The sequence below is a fragment of the Martes martes genome (assembly GCF_963455335.1).
Source record: "Martes martes genome assembly, chromosome: 15".
Classification (NCBI taxonomy): domain Eukaryota; kingdom Metazoa; phylum Chordata; class Mammalia; order Carnivora; family Mustelidae; genus Martes; species Martes martes.
In genome coordinates this window covers 45,859,754-45,880,326 of record NC_137903.1, presented here as the reverse complement: position 1 = coordinate 45,880,326, position 20,573 = coordinate 45,859,754, and the positions used below count along the sequence as shown (strand labels likewise).

Below are 20,573 nucleotides of genomic sequence, written 5' to 3'. Positions count from 1 at the left end.
TCGACTTATATTCAGCACACCAGTAATTCGCAGCTCCTTCTCGGATTTTACTTCAAGAAATGCTTCTCTATTGGATTTTTTAAAATTTGGGGATAGGACTGGTACTTTACCACAAATAATTTAAATTAGTACCATTCATATTCTTTAATTTCACCTTTCGGTCTCCTATTTATACTTGATGGTTCATACTCTGAGCTCTGCAGTGTTCACACAGTTTGACTTCAGAGAACACCATGTCCCACAGATGCTTCAATGCTGAAGCTCCTGGAACTGCGAGGCCGACAGAGACGGCCCGGCCAAGTTTCAGCACCCAGTCTCCGGAATTTGTTAGAGGTCTTCAGGAAACCGCCTGTACTGAAAGAGAACTTAAATCTTTTAAATGTGTAAGTGTTTACATGACCACAGCTTCAGGATGTGTATTTTCTCACTGATCCTAGCGTTTCAAAGAAATAATAATGGTAGAATTGGAGCCCAGCATTATCTCTATGATATAGAAAATTTCAAATGAGAAAGAAAAAGCAGCCTTACAATTCAGACATCCTTTTTCTGGACATAAGAATGTGAGATAATTTTTGTCTTACTAAATATGGATCGCAAAACATTAGTTTTTCAGCTCTCATTTATCAGTCATGATATGTACAAGAAAAACATTTATAGAAACACATATACACAAAAGCAACAAAAAATAAAAATGCCTTTAAACCACTATGTTAAGGTGAACAAAACTATGCGGAATAAGAAACATCATCAATAAAAATTAAAACATTAAATATCAATACTTACACAACAAAGTGGACTGTTAGCAAAACAAAGCTAACATACGGTCACAAAGAAAGACAAAGGCATCAACCATCAACATAGTGTTTTGTCTCAATACCTCCTCCATGTTTTGGCCTTGGGAAATCACCAAGCCCTAACGCACCTGGCTTATAATTTTCTCCCCTACTCACTCCCTCATGCTTCCATTCTTTTCACACTGGGTTACCAGTGTAAGAGGCTCCTGGAGGTGGCCAACCGTGCCGCAGCTCCCATGGCAGCAGTGGCTGTGCTCCGAGGAATGTAGAGCTTCTGGGAAATCTGGTGCTCAGGAGACAAGATCAAAGACAGCTGGTCCATGGCTCCATGACTCTTGTCTTTGAACACTGTAATAGCACGGCTACTAGAGAAATCGTTCTTTAGGCTCTCTGGAGAGCTCTCCACTGAAAAAGAAAGAAAACACAAGTTTTTTCAAGGGATTCTCACACTCACTGCCTTCTCTTTCCCATTCTAGATGTTTCCTAATGTGTGTGACAATCATTTTCTAGAGGGGGTGACATCCACTGTTACAATTAGAGAGGATAAGACTCAGAAACCAGTCAACAAATAGAAAGAAAATGAAAAAGGGGAACTGAGTGGAAATAAATCCTTGTCAGAACAGGGAAAATGTACTTATGAACAGGGAAGGGAAAATTTCTTTCTAGGATGTCATAAAAATAAATTGGATATAATTCTAATTCCAGAGATGAGTCCTTAAGCTCCCCTATCTACAGCAGTAAGCACAATGGTGTCCCAGAGGTGTTTTCTATTGCCAAAGTGGTTTCAGTTTGAGTCTATATCAGTGTAAAAACAAAACTGACCAAGATGTTTGTAAGAAGTTCCAAAAACCAGATATCAGACATAAAACACATTCCTTAGAATTAGTGCCAAAAATTCCAAATAGCCAAGGAAGGGAATACATATACTCTAGAGCACAGTGACCAAAGCGACTAGTCTATGAACTCTTTATTACCTGCTACAATGAGAAGAGCTTTTGCAAGCATCTAAGCAAACATACTGCTTTCTTCAAGAAAATTCTGCTTTAGTTTAAAAAAAAAAAAAAAAAAAGTCCAGGTGAGCTAAATAATGTGCTAATGTGTTGCCCATCTAAGCAAAGACTTGACAGACTGGTACCAATATGATTACATTTTGAAAAGTACTGCTCTAGACCTTAAAAACATAGTTTCAAAAAAATCTAGAGAAAACACGGCATAATCCAGTACGTTATTCATCTTTACATTTTTAGCAACTAACATAGCAGCAGGTGGTATATGTTCCATGCATTTGTGATGAATTACATTCAAGGAGAATTTGACAGGTATTCCAAAAGGTAAAACTCTGATCAAAAGCTATAATTAATGCCCACTAGAGAGGAGAGGAAAAGAGCTGGTGAGTTCTAATAAAATAAGTGGTTTTACACAGTTTTGGTGAGCTCAGGTTTTAAAAGATACAAATATACGAAAGCAGGGACACATGATCAAAGAATTTAAAAGAGTAGGAAAACTTCTGCTTCCAGTTATGACGTAAACTCAACGGTGATTGAAAAACAATCTCTCCTGCTTTAAATAACTGGAAAGTTGGACAAAATGTATGAAGCAGTAGCAGATTCATATACTGAACAATAAGCATGCAAGATAGTGATCCCTAAGAGAAAGGAAACAAACAAAGTGAGCTCTACAAGGGCCTTCGCTCCTGCTGAAATAGTTTCCAGGCTTCAGTACAAGAAAGGAGAAGCAAAACTGAGCCTGGAGATCTTACTGGGTTGAAAAGACTGAGTCTGAAATTCAAAAAGGCCAAGGTGGGGGCGCCTGGGTGGCTCAGTGGGTTAAAGCCTCTGCCTTCGGCTCAGGTTATGATCTCAGGGTCCTGGGATCGAGCCCCACATTGGGCTCTCTGCTCAGTGGGGAGCCTGCTTCCCTTCCTCTCTCTCTACCTACTTGTGATCTGTGTCTGTCAAGTGAATAAATAAAATCTTAAAAAAAAGAAAAAAAAAAGGTCAAGGTGCCTGGAATTTGTGGGAGGAAGGTTCCAGAGAAGAAGCAGCTAGAAATCTAGATAGAGAAGAACACATGTAGTAATCTCTGAGATCAGCCATAGCAACTTTTTTCTAGATATGTCTCCTCAGGCAAGGGAAACAAAAGCAAAAATAAACTACTGGACTTCAAAATAAAAAGCTCCTGCACAGCAAAGGTATAAACAACAAAACTAAAAGGCAACCTATGGAATGGGAGATGATATTTGCAAATGACATCTCTGATAAAGGGTTAGTACCCAAAATATATAAAGAACTTATACAACTCAGCATCCAAAAAACAGATAATCTAAATGGGCAGGGGTGTTTGGGTAGCTCAGTCTTTAAGCATCTACCTTCTGCTCAGGTCCCGGGATCAAGCCCTGCATCAGGATCCCTGCTTAGTGGGAAGCCTGCTTCTCCCTTTCCTACTCCCCCTGCTGTGTTCCCTCTCTCACTGTCTGTCAAATAAATCTTTTTAAAAAAATGGTCAGAAGACATGAATAGACATTTTCCAAAGAAGACATACAGATGACACATGAAAAGATGCTCATTATCACTGATCATCAAGGAAATATAAATCAAAACTATAATGCTGGGGCGCCTGGGTGGCTTAGTGGGTTAAAGCCTCTGCCTTCGGCTCAGGTCATGATCCCAGGGTCCTGGGATGGAGCCCCACATCGGGCTCCCTGCTCAGCGGGGAGCCTGCTTCCCTTCCTCTCTCTGCCTGCCTCTCTGTCTACTTGTGATCTCTGTCAAATAAACAAATAAAATATTTAAAAAAAAACTACAATGCAATATCATCTTGCACCTGTCAAAATGACTATAATCAATAATACACAAACAACAGGTGTTGTTAAGAATGTGGAGAAAGGGGAACCCTCTTGACTACTGATGGGAATGCAAACTGAGGCAGCCACTCCAGAAAACAGGATGGCAGTTCTTCAAAAGTTAAAAATAGAACTACCCTATGATCCAGCAATTGTAGTACTAAGTATTTACCCAAAGAATACAAAAACACAAACTCAAAAGGATACATGCACCCTGATGTTTTTAACAGCATTATCAACAAGAACCAAATTATGGAAACAGCCCAAGTGTCCATGGACTGATGAAAAGATAAAGAAGAGGCGGAACATATATACAATGGACTATTACGCAGCCATAGAAAAGAATGAAAGCTTGTCATTTGTGATGACACGGATGGAGCTTGAGAATATTATGCAAAGTAAATTAAGTCTGCAGGAGAAAGACATACAGCATACGATTTCACTCCCATGTGAAGTTTGAGAAGTAAAACAAATGAGCATGGGAGAGAAAAGAGAGATGCAAACCAAAAAACAGACTCTTAACTATAGAGAACAAACTGATGGTAACCAGAGGGGAGATGGGTGGGGGGATGGTTAAAATACGTGATGGGGATTAAGGAGTATACTTGTTGTGATGAGCAATGGGTGAGGTATGGAAGTGTTGAATCACTGAATTGTACACCTGAAACTAGTATTATACTGTATGTTAACTATACTGGAATTTAATAAAAACTTGGAAAAAAAAAACTGAAAAAGTGGGGGGAGGGGTTGAAGGGGATGGGGATTAAGGAAGCACTTATGGTGATAAGGACTGGGTGATGTACAGAATTGTTAAACCACTATACTGTACACCTGAAACTAATATTACAATGTATGAAAAAAATCCCAATAAAAATTTTAAGGTTTTGTGTAAATTTATGTTGATTCTAAAGTTCATATGGAAAATGAATATAGCCAAAACAATTTGAAAAAGGACAAAATTGTACAATTTCAAGATATATAAATCCCCACTAATCAAGGCAGTGGTATAAAGCCCCATAAACCACTAAAACATAATAGGAGTCCAGAAATAGACCCTCACATATATAGCCTACTGACTTCTGACAAAGATATCTAGGCAGTTTATTATTTTTTTTAAATATTTTTATATCTAGGCAGTTTAAAAAAGGTTAATCTTTTCAACAAATGGTGCTAGAACAACTGAATATTAAATGTAATCAAAATAAACATTGATCCTTACATCACACCATAATATTAATGCAAACCATAACTCAAAAATCAACAAATTGGATCACAGACCTAATTTTAAGAACTAAAACTACAGGACTTTTCATAAGAAAATGAACAAATCAGTTACTTGGGTTAAGAAAGATTTCTAAACAGGACACAAAAACATGAACTTCATATTAAGAAAAAAATCCATCAGACTTCACCAAAATGACAACTTTTGCTCTTTCAAATATGCTGTTAAGGAAGTTACATGCTTGAAAATATTTGTGATATATGTATCACATACATCTAGCTGTATATATCTGACAAAGCTTTTGTGTCCAGAATAAAGAATGAAAAGATTATAATCCAATAAAAATGAGCAAATATTTGAACATGTAATTCACTAAAGAAGATCTACAGATTGCATGTAAGCACATAAAAAGATGGTCAACATCACTGGCAAACAAGGAAATATAAATTAAAACCACAATAAGATACCACTACACACACACTAGCATAGCAAAATTTTAAAAGATTGATAGGTAGCACCACTGACAATAAAAAGAGACGGAGCAATCAGATTTCATGTATTATTGGTGTGAATAAACAATGGAAGAGCCACTTTGGAAAACTTTTTGGCAGTTCTTAAAAAGTTAACCATGTGGTGATCACGTCGCCCAACAATTTTACTCCTTGGTATGTACTGAATATGTCTACACAAAAAGCTGTGTGTGAATGTTCACAGCAGTTTTATTCATAATGGCCCAAATCTGTTCATCTGATGAACACATATCCATACAACTGGGTACCACTTGGCAAAAAATAAGAACCAACTTTTGACACTGGCAACAACATAAATCCATCTCTCAAACGTCATGCTCAGGGAAAAAGGTCATACTTAAAAACTGTGTAATGCATGACTCTCTTACGATATTCTAGAAAAGAGAAAGGAACATGACGGGAACCAGGAAGCAAGGGAAGAGAATGACCGCAGAGGGAAGCAAAGAACTGGTGGGGCTGCTCTATGTTGCGACTGTGGTGGTTATAAGACTGTACGCAAGGGTCAAAACTCACAGAATACTTAAAAACTGGCAAGTTCTATTGTTTGTAAAACAGACTCCCCCCAACCAAACTGCATTAAAAAAAAGAGAGAGAGAGAGAGAGAGGAGTAGCAAAACAGAAGGGAATAAGGGAACCCAGTAAGGACGTGAGACAAATGCTAAAGTCAGCAATTTTTCAAGTTATGTTCTGAAGAAGATAAATGAAGGTCTTCAGCAGGATGATATACGTAATGTCAATTACGTGTAAAGCTACCTGAAGCAGAATGTTTTTCTGCAGAATCAAGTGCCATAGGAGTTGCACTGAGGGTTGCCGCGGACAGCTGGACTGGCGTTGCCTGAGTCTGAACGCTGCTGGGCTCGGGCTGGCTCCCTTTTGCTGACTGCTGCGACTGGATCAGAGAGATGTAGAACTCCTCCAATTTGGGCAATGTGGAAGAATCTGAGTAATTCTCTACATTTGGCTGCTGCAGTATGAGAAAAGTTGGGCAAAAGCATGAAAAGTGGTGCAAAAACAATGAATACTGTTACGTTGAAAAGATATAAAAAAATAAATTAAAAAAAAAGCATGAAAAGTAGTTGTTAGTATAACATAAGAATTAACCCTGTTTCAGTTCCTTAGTTGTATAGACAAGACATACTTTTCACATAGAATTAAAACCATTACTCACTTTCAAGAACCTAGTTCTAAAAAAAGAACAAGTCCTTTTCTAACTTAGTGACCATCAATTCAATTTGAGAAGCATTTACATTTACATTTACATCAATTACACTACATTTACATACATTATGAGCAAACACGGTGCTGAAAGCTGCCGAACAGAGTCGCAGCAGGGTGGCGGGAAACTCGAGCAAAGGCGGCACGCTGGCCGGTACACTGCTGGGTTCCCTGCGTGTGCTTCCTCATTTCAACCTCAGGACGACTGACCGCTCTAGCTCCAGGTTTCTGTCGTCCTCGCTAGGGGCCCTTTCACTTAGCAGAACACTTTTCATAAGAGGCGTAGTTATCCAGTGTCAACCAGCAGGTGACAAAGCAGAGATGGTAAGTAACTCAGCCCAGTCCAAGTTCTCACCATCTCCCAGTAAGACAGGATCCCTGTCCCTAAGTTCACAGCCCTCAGGGAAACAGTGTGTGTCGGGCAGCCAGCCATGAACGGAGGCGTTGCCCACATTCCGCAGTGTGAACACACTAGAACATGAAGTAGTTAAAGGAAGGCTCCTCAAAAGAGACAAAATGGAGTATTAAGAACCAGGGTTTTAGAGAAAAAGATGAACATCCCATATGGAGACGAAACTGGACTTAACTGAATGGAATATCAAATTTTAACCATGAGACCCGATATCCTACCATACAGTCATTGCTAAAGCAGATACGATCTACGGTAACTTAGCATTTATCTTCTGTGATGGTAACTGGCATTAATATGACTAAAGCCAGCCCTACCCCACCTATAAGGCTGACAGTCTGGGATCTGCCCTGAGTGAACTGAACCAGTAATCACACAAACAGAAAAGGTAGCTTTGTCTGTTCTTCATGCTCCTATATAGTAGACATTTTGTATCAGATGGCATTTCTTTTTTGTTCCACAACAACAACAAAAAAACCCTGTCATTTTCAAACATGGCTGGCATGAACGTGGCTATACAATTATGCAATATATAAAGGGCTATGTGTGTAGCCTTTTTTGACAGCAAGAGTGAAATTCACATCCCAGATAGCTATACTGGCCACACAATATGCTACTTCAGGAAATTAAAGATCCAGATTCAAATTGTTACTTGGCTTATACAATTCATGTGTGCTTTAGTTACCCCGTAAATTTATTCTCAGAATGAGGCTAAGCATTAGTGAGTTCTTTAAATAAAGCTCCAAAGGTATGTAGATGAATATTAATACGATAAACTTTCAGAGCTGGAAAGATCACCACCTAAATTGGTCTTTGCAGATGGACAAACAGGCTCCAAAAATGTACCTTATGCCACCTGTAGATTTTAGCCTGCGGTGAGGCTAAGCCATAGACTGCAGACCAGCCAGACCAAGTGTTTTTTACACGTCAGTAGCTTAACAAAAATTTAAATCAGAAACAAATTTTTAAGGCTATATCCTTTTTCTTTCCTTATAAGTGTGATTTTGAAGAAAGATGCATTGTTAAAACATATTTAAGATGCGTTCTGATAGCTTATTCTGAAAACAAACAAACACAGGTGAATGCTTTCTAAATTTGTATGACACTCTGAAAGCAAATGCCTGCAGTCAACTTGAGCACTTAATTGACAATCAAGGTTCTTTCTCCGAAGAATGTTTTCCAGCCTTGCTGCCCAAAGTGGGGTTCACCAACCAGCAGCACCACCTGGGGGCTTGCTAGACATGCAGAACCTATGTCCGCATCTCAAATTTGCTCAGTCAGATCCCACAGCTTCACAAGATTCTTAGGGGATGTGTAGGCACATTGTACTTTGAGAAGATTGTTCTACCAGATTTAGTTCTCTGTAGTTAATGTAGTTAACTAGAGGTAAATGACAAACTTTTAAGAAACATGATTAACATATGTAATCAAAATCACAGCCTCAAACCACAATAACATACAAGTTCACACCCACTAGGTTGGCCATGATTTAAAAAAACAAAAAATAGAATAACAAGTACTGGCAAAGATGTAGACAAATTGGGACAATCTTATATGGCTGGTGGGAATGTCTATTTAGGAAAGTCTGGCAATTCCTCAAAACATTAAATAAAGAGTTACCATATGACCCAGCAATTCCACTCCTAGGTATATACCCTCGTAAAACTTAAAACACATCTACGTAAAAACATGTACATGAATGTCACAGCAGCATTATTCATAATAGCAAAAAACTGAAAACTCAAATGTCCATCAGCTGCCGAATGGATAAACAAAATGTGGTCTATCCACAGAATGGATTATTCAGCCATGAAAAGAAATAAAGTACTGATACATGATCAACCTTGAGAATATTATGTTAGGAAGCCAGACACAAAAGGTCATAGACTGTACTGATCCTAATTACATGAAATGTTGCAAATCAATGGAGAGAGATAGTAGATGAGCGGTTATCTGGCAGACAGGGGGCAGGGTGTCAGTTAACGGATGCAGGGTTTCTTTGAGGGATAATGAAAACGTTCTACAACTGCTTGTGGGATGAATGTACAATAAGCTAATGGACTAGTGAATATACTAAAGCCATTAAACTGTACAATTTAGATGGGTATATATATATATATATATATTCATATAGAATATGAATTACACATTATAAAGCTGAGGAGTCAGGGGATGGAGTCTGAGCCCCACCAAGGGTTTCAGCTGAGATCCCCAAAGGATCCCACGTCAGGAGTAACAGCCACATCTAAGGAGTAAGGACAAAAGTGAAATACAGCAGTCCTAACAAAGTCTAAAGCCAAACCTCAGTATGTGTGTTATGGTGACTGGCTGCTATCTGCCAGCCACAGGACATCTCAATCAGCCTGGGAGGAAGAGAACTCACCCAGAACCTCTATAATTTTTTTATCCATAATGTCCAATATTCAATTTTTAAAAAATCATAAGGAATGCTTCCCACTTTCTCCACCCCCTGCCCCCAACAATGCCAAAAACAGGATGGGGGGGCAGGCGGGGGGGAGAAAACATACCCAAAGTTGATTCAGATATTGGCATTATCTGGAAAAAAACTTTAAAATAACTACCATTAGCATGATCAAGAATGTAGAGGAAGTGACATTAAAAAATTGATAAAAATATGGAGAATTAAAACAGAGAATCCAAATTTATTTTTAAAAAAATCAAATCGGCATTCTAGAACTGAAACGAAAAATGTTTGAAATAAGAATTCAATGTGTAGGGTTAGCAGCAGAATGGATCCACAGATGAGAGGACTAGTATTCCAGAAGAATCAATAGAAAAATCTCCACACTGAGAAAAAAGAAAAGAAAAAAGAATGTAAACATGAGAAAAGAGCCCAACAGACATGTGGGACTCAGCCAAAGTGCTAACACATGGATAACTGGAAAGCCAGCAGGAGGGCGATAATGAGGGAAAAGCACTATTTTATAAAACTGATGAAGGGCATCAATTTTCTTATTCAATAAGCTCAGTGAAACACAAGTAGAGTAAACCCAAAGGAAATTACATCTAGATATATCATTATCAAAGAGCTTAAAGCAAAAGACAGAAAAATCTTAAAAGAAGCCAGAGAAAAAAGAAATCACTGTCAACAGAGCAATGATACCTGACAGCTGACAATTCAACAGAAGCCAGAACATAATGGTAGGAAATCTTCAAAGGCTGAAAAAAAAAGTAACACCCTAAAATTCAATACACAGGGAAAATATCCATCAAAAACAAAGATTAAATTTGGAAACCTGGGAAATTAAACAGCATATTCCTGAACAGCCAATGGGTCAAAACAGAAATCAAAGAGAAGCTAGAAAATATCCTGATACAAATGAAAACAGCATACCAAAATTAATGGTGATGAGGAAACAGAAGCCTGGCTGAGGACAAAGCAAAAGGCTGACACCCTACAACCTTCCCCCACCCCCACTCCTGGGTGGGACATATTATGACATTCTTTAGGAATCTCCCACCCATCTTAATGTTAATACCTTGCTAGAGGGCAAAACAACCTAGGCAATGGCAAGGCCTCTGGTATCAGGTATCTTGGTATCTTGCAAGTCCTCTTTAGCATATGAAAGTTCTTTGAAGCCTCCCTTTTCCTTACTTCCCCCACCCCCATGGTACATAACCTACCATCCCTCACAACCCCAGGGCAGCAGCTCTTCCTGCCCACGGGTCCTGTCCCCGTGCTTTAATAAACCACCATTTTGCACCAAAGATGTCTCAAGAATTCTTTCTTGGTCATCGGCTCCGGACCTCACCCCATCGAACCTCACCTATATTCTAGAACTTCATCAATGGGATACAGCTAAATGAGAACTAAGAGGAATTTTTTTTTTTAAGACTTTATTTCTTTGGGGGAGGTGGGGAAGGGAGCATGAAAGGGGGGAGGGGCAGAGGGAGCTGAGCAGAAAGCCCTGTGCAAGGCCCAATCCCAGGACCCCAGGATCACAACCTGAGCCAAAGGTAGATGAAGAGGAATGTTTATAGCAGTAAATGCCGACATAAAAAAAAAAAAAGAAGAAGAATCAAACAACTTAACTTTATACCTTAAGGAATTAAAAAAAGAACAAACTAAGGCTAAAGTTAGCAGAAGGCATGAAATAACAGAAATTAGAGTAAAAATAAATGAAATACACACAAAAAATCACTGAAAATAAGAGCTAGTTTTTTTGAAGCTATAAAAAATTTATAAATCCTGGGGCGCCTGGGTGGCTCAGTGGGTTAAAGCCTCTGCCTTCAGCTCAGGTCATGATCCCAGGGTCCTGGAATCGGGGAGCCTGCTTCCTCCTCTCTCTCTGCCTGCCTCTCTGCCTACTTGCGATCTCTGTCTGTCAAATAAATAAATAAATAAATAAAATCTTTAAAAAAAAAAAATTTCTAAATCCTTAGCTAGACTAGGAGAATACGCAAATATCAACAAACAAAATCAGTTCATTAAATGAACTACTTGAAAAGGAAATTAAGAAGTGCCTGGCTGGCTCAGCTGGCAGAGCATGTTGCCTCAAGATCTCGGAGGGTGTGAGTTCAAGCCCCACATTGGGTGGAGAGATTACTTGGAAAGGAAATTAAGAAAAAAATCACATTCAAAATAACATCAAAAAGAATAGGAGGTGAAAATTATGTAACACTGATGGAAGAAACTTTAAATAAATGGGAAGATACTCCACACTCACAGATTGGAAGAATTAATATTATTAAAATTTCCATACTACCCAAAGTGATCTACTGGTTCAAAGCAATTCCTATCAAAATGTCAATGGCATTTTCTACAAAAACAGAAAAACAATCCTAATATTCATATGAAACCACAAAGGACCCCAAATAGCCAAAATAGTCTTAAGGGTTGGGGGAAGGAGGGATCACCCTTCCTGATTTCAAAATATACTACAAAGTTCCAGTAATAAAAACATTATGGGACTAGCACAAAGTAGACATAGGCCAAAAGAATAAAATTGAGAGCCCCCAAATAAAAACACACATATTCAGTCAACCCGTCTTTGGTAATGACGCCAAGGCTGCACAATGGGGAAAGTGTTGCGGAAAAATAATCAGACCTGTGAGAGACCAACTGACACTCCGAGAAGGAGGAGAACTCGTATTTATTTTACACCAGTGGACCCAGATGAGATCGTGAGGGGGTTATAGGGCTTTTATAGGGCACTGCAGGCAGTCAGGTTCCAAGGGCTATGCTGACTCCTGGTAGGTGGGTTTAAACCAAGGGAGCGGGGGCTGGGGGGGTGGGGAGGCTGCTTTAGGTGGGAACAGTAATGCAGGGAGCCTGTGGCTGGAAGCCTGTTTACAGAAGCAGAAGCGACTGGTTATCTCTTACTCCCAGTAGGGCTTCTGGTTATCTCTAGCTTATTGTTAGTAACTTTCCATCCTCTGGGGCTGCTTGACCTGGGCCTGCCCTGGGTAATTTTCCTCTTCAAAAGGACAGTGTCTTCAATACATGTTGCTGGGAAAACTGGATATCCACAGACAAATGAATGAAACTGGACCTTTATCTTACACTACACACAAACACTAACTCAAAATGGATTAAAGACTTAAACATAAGACCTGAAACTATAAATCTCCTGGAAGAAAACACAGGACGGATGCTTTAGGACACTGGTTTTGGTAATCATTTACTGGATATGAAACCAAAAACATAAGCAACAAAAACAAAAATAAACAAGTGGGACTAGATGAAACTAAAAATCTCAGCATGGCAAAAGAAACAACACAATCATGAATGACCACATATTATAGGACATTTATATGAAATGCCCCTAAGAGGCAAATCTAGAGAGACAGAAAGCAGACTAGTAGCTGCCTCAGGCTGTGGAAGGATGGGAAAGGGGTGTGACTGCTAATGGGTACCGGGGTTTTTTGATGGGTTGATGTGTTACCCTAAAACTAAATCTGTGCTGTTAAGCACTCTGTTTCTGGAACAGAGTGTTCTATATAATGTAGAATACTTTATCAATGCTCTCACACAAAATAACCATATTTTGAAGGAAATACATCATTCAGAAAACTCCTCTTCCAAAAATCTGCTTTTCAACAAGTCTCCCACCCTTGAACCCTTTATTTTCAATGTGACACATGAAAATAAAAGTACAGAGGCCTGGTGGCCAGATTTCATGATTCAAACAAATTGTCCTGCTGTTTCATGATGCTCATAATATATTTGAAAAAACAGAAAACAAATATATTTTGTTCAAGGATTAGTGCTTTCTGCTACAGCAACATTAAAGAAAAAAAGAGATTTTTATTTTTGGCTAAATTATATGAAAATAACTGTTTTCTATATCTCTTACATAGAGATTTTATCAATCTTTCAATTCTAAGCTTGGGATTTTCTTCTGAAGAGATAAATTAAGTTGACCAAAATTAATTTTAAAATCAACCTACATGTTGTGTATATGTATTCCACCAAATGCTAGAGAGGGATCATTAACCAGAATTTTACTTTCTAAAAATGAAAGCACTTCCTCATGAGAATCTGTCAGTAACATTCATTAGACATTTACCTTTTGAATCCTGGTTGTGCCAGTATTTTTTTCCTGTGCATCTAATCCCTCTTGTTCTTGAACTTCTTCTTTCATTCCATTCACAAGATCTGAAGGCTGCCATGAATCATCCCATATATCTTTGGGTCCAGAAAAGCACCAATCCTACGGAGAAAAAATTGCAAACACAAACCAAGGCATAGTGCCACATGATCCAGACAGAGAATAACATGGGCAAGGTAAAGGCAAGGAGGCAAAGTTGGTTAAACAAGAAAATGTGTTTATTAAGTTTCTGAATCGGTGTGACTTCCCCACCCTCTCTTGTTTTATTGGTCCATATCTGATATCTTGAATTCCTTGGAACACACAGATGTCATAAAAATAAATACAACTCTGGTTTGTAGTATTTTCTTCAATACTATTTTCATGGCCAGATGACTTTTCATGATCATCTAGCATTTAAATGGCATAAATAATAAGGAGCAATTTAAATGTAGCTATTTCCTCTAAGAAACAGTGGGAAATGAGTTATATTTTAAATATATTTTAGGCCCAATATTAGCTACTATTCTCAATGCAGAGACCCAGAGATTATATTACAATGCTAATGCAATAAAAATAAAATTAGTGAAAACAGCATTTTTATAGATCCCAAGGCCTAAGATTCCAATGATAAAACAAAAGTTATAATGGTTAAAAGGTTAGATGGGATAATAAGTCCATGATTTATTCTTCCCTGTTTCAACTTGTCCTCCTCCCTATCACTACCATCTTTGGGGAAAAAAAAATGAATACTTCTGAATTATCATGTGATAAATCCTTTTGAATTCCAGAGTGTATAGATTTTTTTAAGAAATTTACATTTCCATTTTTAAGTAATGATCTGTTGTTTCCCAGGGATCTAACCTTTTGCGGCATTTCTTTACATGATGGGTATGGTTTCTTTCCACCAAGGCTTGAGGTAAGTAAGTGGGAGGCAGCATCGTCCCCTTTATCCATTTTAGCCTGCAAAGGTAACCAATTTTCATCCCAAACATCATCACCGATAGTCACTGATTCCAGGCATGGCATTCCAGTGGGGATCTCATCCTAGAATGTATCAGAAGACAAAGAAAACCTTTAACTTGCAGTTGCTATATATTTTAAAATTTAGGTTTACAATTTTTTTCCTGGATTCTAGGTAAAGATGGCAGTTTGAATACATAACTGATTACCCTCTCTCTCCTGAAACATCACCAAAATATTCAGATTTTAGATACAAACTCATTGTTAGAACAGAAGAAAACACAACCTACATTCTGGATACAGAAAAAAAGATAAGTGATAACCTTCTAAGCAGTCCTGAGAAAGCAGAATCCTGAGCTTATAGCAGAAAAAGCTGAGAAGCACCTGAATTTATACCAGATATGGCAAATGCCAGAAATTGCTACTACAAGGTTTTTGGAAATGAGAATGTAAAGTGGGAACAAAAAGAAAAGCACTGGTAAAAAGTCTGTGTAAGAAGCAATTAAATCTCCAGATACCCCACCCTATTCCATATACAAAGGAAGCCACACCTCTTTTTCCTGCTGGAAAGCCAGAGGGTCTTCTGGAGGGTAAAAGGAAAATATCTTTTCCATCTTTTTAGAAGTAAAAAGATGGAAAAGGATATATTATGTCACAGTTAAAAAAATAAAGCTGGAGTGGCTATACTGTTATCAAACAATGTAGGCATCAGTGCAAAGAAAGTAACTATGGATAAAGATATTTCATAATGATGAAAGGGTCAGTTCATCAAGAAAACATAACAATCCTAAATACATATCACCTGACAATAAAACTCCAAAATACATAAGGGAAAAAACTGACAAGGAAAGAAAGAGAGGGGACAGAAGGTATACTGGAGCAAATTATAGCAGAGAACTTCCCTAACATGGGGAAGAAAACAAGCATCCGAGTCCAGGAGGCACAGAGAAACCCCCTCAAAATCAATAAAAACAGGTCAACACCCCAACATATAATAGTGAAACTTGCAAATCTCAGACACAAAGAGAAAAACCTGAAAGCAGCTCAGGACAAGAATTCAATTACCTACGAAGGTAGAAATAATAAGACTGGCAAAAGACCTATTCACAAAGACTTGGCAGGCCAGAAAGGACTGGCATGATATATTCAGGTGCTAAATGAGAAAAACATGAAGCCAAGAATACTTTATCCAGCAAGGCTGTCATTCTGAATAGGAGAGATTAAAAACCTTCCAGAAAAAAAAAAAAAAAAAAAAAAAAACCTTCCAGGACAAAGAGAAATTAAAAGAATTTGTGATCACTAAATCAGCCCTACAAGAAATAGTAAAGGGGATACTTTAAGTGAAGAGAGGGCCCAAAAGTAATATAGACCATAAAGTAACAGAGACAACATACAAAAAAAGTGACTTAACAGGTGATACAATAGCACTAAACCCCTATCTTCCAATAATTACTCTGAATGTAAATGGGTTAAATGTCCCAGTAAAGACACAGGGTAGGGTGCCTAAGTGGCTCAGCTGGTTGGACAACTGCCTTCGGCTCAGGTCATGATCACCAAGTCCTGGGATCGAGTCCCACATCAGGCTCCCAGCTCCATGGGGAGTCTGCTTCTCCCTCTGATCAACCCTCTCATGCTCTCTCACTCTGTCTCTCTCTCTGAAATAAAATAAATAAGATCTTAAAAAAAAAAGACACAGGGTATCAGACTGGATAAAAAAGTAAGGCCCATTCATATGCTATCTGCAAGAAATTCATTTTAGATTCAAAGATCAAAAGTGAAGAGATGGAGAACAATTTATCATGCTAATGGTTATCAAAAAAAAGTTAGGGTGGCAACCCATATATCAGATAAATTAGATTTAAAACCGAACACTGTAATAAGAGATGAGGAAGGACACTATATCATAATCAAAGGGTCTATCCAACAAGAAGATCTAACAATTTTAAGTATTTATGCCCCTAACATGGGAGCAGCCAATTATATATTCCAATTAATAACAAAATTAAAGAAACACATCGATAATAATACAATAACGGTAGGGGACTTTAACACCTCTGTCGCTGAAATGGACAGATCATCTAAACATAAGATCAACAAGGAAACACTGGCTTTGAATGACACACTGGAACAGATGAACTTAACAGGTATATTCAGTGCATTCCATCCTGAAGAAAGAGAATACAAATTCTTCACGAGTGCACATGGAACATTCTCCAGAATGGAAAACACAATGGGCCTCAAGTGGTACCAAAAGATTGGGATCATTCCCTGCATAATTTCAGATGATAATGCTTTGAAACTCGAACTCAAGCACAAGAGGAAAGTTGAAAAGAACTCAAATCCATGGAAGTTAAAGAGCATCCTACTAATAAATGAATGGGTCAACCAAGAAATTAAAGAAGAATTTAAAAGTTCATAGAAAAAGGGGCACCTGGGTGGCTCAGTGGGTTAAAGCCTCTGCCTTCGGCTCAGGTCATGATCCCAGGGTCCTGGGATCGAGCCCCACATCGGGCTCTCTGCTCAGCAGGGAGCCTGCTTCCTCCTCTCTCTGCCTGCCTCTCTGCCTACTTGCGATCTCTATCTGTCAAATAAATTTAAAAAAAAAAAAGTTCATAGAAAAAAATGAAAATGAAAACAACTGTTCAAAACCTTTGGGATGCAGCAACAGGCAGTCCTACTGTACACAGCAAGCAATTCAGCCTTTCTCAAGGAACAAGAAAAGTCTCAAATACACAATCTAACTTTACACCTAGAGATGGAGAAAGAGGAGCTAATAAAGCCTAAACCCAACAGGAGAAGAGAATTAATAAAGATTAGAGCAAAAATCAATGAAACAGAATGGATGAATTCCTAGAAACATATAACTGCCAAAACTGAACCAGGAAGAAATAGAAAACCTGAACAGACCAATAACCGCAAGGAAATTGAAGCAGTAACCAAAAATCTTCCAATGAACAAGAGTCCCAGGCCAGATGGCTTCCCAGGGCAATTCTATCAAACATTTAAAGAAGAGTTAATACCTATTCTTCTGATACTGTTCCAAAACTAGAAATGGAAGGAAAACTTCCAAACTCATTTATAAGGCCAGCATTACCTTGATTCCAAAACTAGACAAAGATCCCATTAAAAAAGAGAATTACAGATCACTATCCCTGATAAACAGATGCAAAAATTGTCAACAAGATACTAGCTAATCGAATCCAACAGTACATCAAAAGGATTATTCACCATGACCAAGTGGGATTTATTCCTGCGCTGCAAGGGTGGTTCAAAATCCACAAATCAATCCATGTGATACAGCACATTAATAAAAGAAAGGATAAGAATCAAAGGATAAGAATCATATCATCCTGTCAATAGATGCAGCAAAAGAACTTGACAAAACACAGCATCCTTTCCTGATTAAAAAAAAACAACAGCAACAACAACAACAAAAAAAAAACACCTCCAGAAAGTAGGGTTAGAAAGAACATATCTCAACATCATAAAGGTCATACACAAAACACCCACAGCTAATATCCTCTTCAAGGTCAGAAACATGACAGGGATATCACTCTCACCACTGTTGTTCAGCATAGTACTAGAAGTCCTAACTTTAGCAATCAGACAACGAAAAGAAATAAAAAGCATCCAAACTGGCAAAGAAGAAGTCAAACTTTCACTCTTGACAGATGACGTAACTCTATTTAGAAAAACTGAAAGACTCCACAAAAAATTTACCAGAACTGATACAAGAATTCAGCAAATAGGCAGGTAGAAAATCAACGTACAGAAATCTGTTGCATTTCTACACACCAATAATGAAGCAGTAGAAAGATAAATCAAGGAACTGATCCTATTTACAACTGTACCAAAAACTGTAAGATATCTTGCAATAAAACTAACCAAAGAGGTAAAAGATCTGTGCTCTGAAAACTACAGAACACTTAGGAAAGAAACGAAGACCCTCCCCCCCGCCCCCCACAAATGGAGAAACATTCCATGCTCACGAATTGGAAGAAAAAATACTGTTAAAATGTCTACGCCACCCAAAACAATCTACACATTTAATGCAATCCCTATCAAAGTAACACCAGCATTTTTTCACAGAGTTATAACAAAGAATTCTAAAATCTGTATGGAACCAGAGAAGACCTCAAATAGCCAAAGTAATGTTGAAAAAGAAAAACAAAGCTGGAGGCATCACAATTCCAGACTTCAAGCTGTATTATAAAGCTGTAATCAACAAGACAGCATGGTATTGGCACAAAAACAGACACATAGATCAATGGAACAGAATAGAGAACCCAGAAATGGACCCACAAATATATGGTCAACTCATCTTTGACAAAGCAGGCAAGAATAGCCAATGGAAAAAAGAGTCTCTTCAACAAATGGTGCTGGGAAAACTGGACAATACACAAAAGAATGAAACTGGACCACTCTTACACCACACACAAAAATAAATTCAAAATGGATCAAAGACTTAAATGTGAGAAAGGAATCCATCAAAATCCTAGAGTAAAAACCCTCATAAACTGGAATTTCTTAAAATTAAAATTTTGTGGGATGAAAACCACTATAAAGAGAATATAGACATGCTACAAGCAGGAGAATATATTTGAAAATCACATATCTGACAAAGCACTAGGATTCAGAAGATTTAAAGCACTCTCGAAATCTACTAGCAAGAAAACAAACAACCCAACCAAAACATGGGCAGAAGGCTTGGACATTTCCCCAAGAAGTATGTATATGGATGGCAAGTAAGCACACATAAAGATGTTCAACAACACTCATTAGGGAAATGCAAGTTAAAATCACACTGTGACACTACTACTATCTATTTGAATGGCTAAAAATGAAAATTATTGATAAGACCTAGTGCTGGCAAGATAATAAACAACTAGAACAGTTTGGCCTACACTTACCACATCACTCCTCATTACCTTTACACAAAAATCTATTATGTTGCCACAGCATACTACTTGACTGTCAATAGCATTTACGGTAATAATGTAAACACTGAACGGTGATCTAATGGAAAGGGTGGTATGACATTAGTAAGATGGGGGACTGGGGACAGAAAGGATACATTTGTGTGTGGTGGGGCAAAAGGATAAAAGAGAAGGAAACCTTCCTCTTTCCCAGAAGGGCGTAAAACTGAAAACTCAGGAAATAACAATGTAAGCATGTTATTTAATGAAAGAAACAGGTAAATCCCAAAAGCAGCAGCTGGAAGAGATGAAAATGGTTGCTCTGTGAAATACAAAATGTAGAGGAAGGGGTTATGGGGCCCCCCAAGCTATGTGTACGTAAACATTAGGTTAAAATAAAAATAAAACACATCCTCGAAAGCTGTCGAGGTTTTTCCTGTTGTGTTCTCCTGATCCTGTATCTCAGTACTCATTTCTAATCACCACAAAATTCTTGAAGACTGCCCAAAGCAAAAGATAGAAACTAACACATCAAAGCCAGATAATGCATTTCCTTTTTTGTGATCAAGGCTCTGTTATTTCAACTTTCATATTGGTGACTGCTGAAGAGAAAATGTAATTCTTCTGTGCAAGATGCTCTGATGGCACTGAAAGCAGAATTTAAAGAGCGATCTCATTTCAGTCCCCTTCACTTATGAATTCAGTATAAGAATTACATTTTCAAAAAACTCCTTCCTTCTCCTACCTCATTTTCTTCCTTCAGATTCTTTAGCTCTGGGATGGACCACGCTGGGTCTTCTCCACAGCACTTATCTTGGGTTTCCAAAGAACTGAATTCAGAATCCTTTAATGGCTCGTTTAATTCAGATTTAAGGTGCGTGAAAGCCTTTTCATCATTAATATCTTGCTAGTAGATATGAAAGAGACATTATTTTATTTTCCATACTAATGCTGTTTCTAAAATCTGCATGCCTATACATTCTGGGAGGAATTTTTCACTATGGCTCATACGGATGCTACATTATTTTCTAACTTTATCCATGACTGTACACCTTCCTATCCTGCTAAATTAGTTCAAGCCAACAAACACTTACGGAGCACACATTATGAAATGTGTGCAGGGTAGCTCTG

General features: G+C 38.1%; 1 protein-coding gene across 1 annotated transcript in view; it reads right to left on the bottom strand.

Annotated features, from left to right (window-relative positions):
• Positions 1–569: 569 nt before the first annotated feature.
• TDRD5 (tudor domain containing 5) overlaps positions 570–20,573 on the bottom strand; it is an 85,307-nt gene continuing 65,303 nt past the window's right edge. Inside the window, exons 14-18 of the mRNA XM_080825056.1 lie at positions 20,188–20,349; positions 14,428–14,610; positions 13,543–13,686; positions 6,142–6,352; positions 570–1,199 (exon numbers count right to left, since the gene is read on the bottom strand). Of these exons, the coding sequence (XP_080681182.1) occupies positions 982–1,199; positions 6,142–6,352; positions 13,543–13,686; positions 14,428–14,610; positions 20,188–20,349 (918 nt within the window). The 3' untranslated portion in view covers positions 570–981. The remainder of the gene's footprint in view (positions 1,200–6,141; positions 6,353–13,542; positions 13,687–14,427; positions 14,611–20,187; positions 20,350–20,573) is intronic.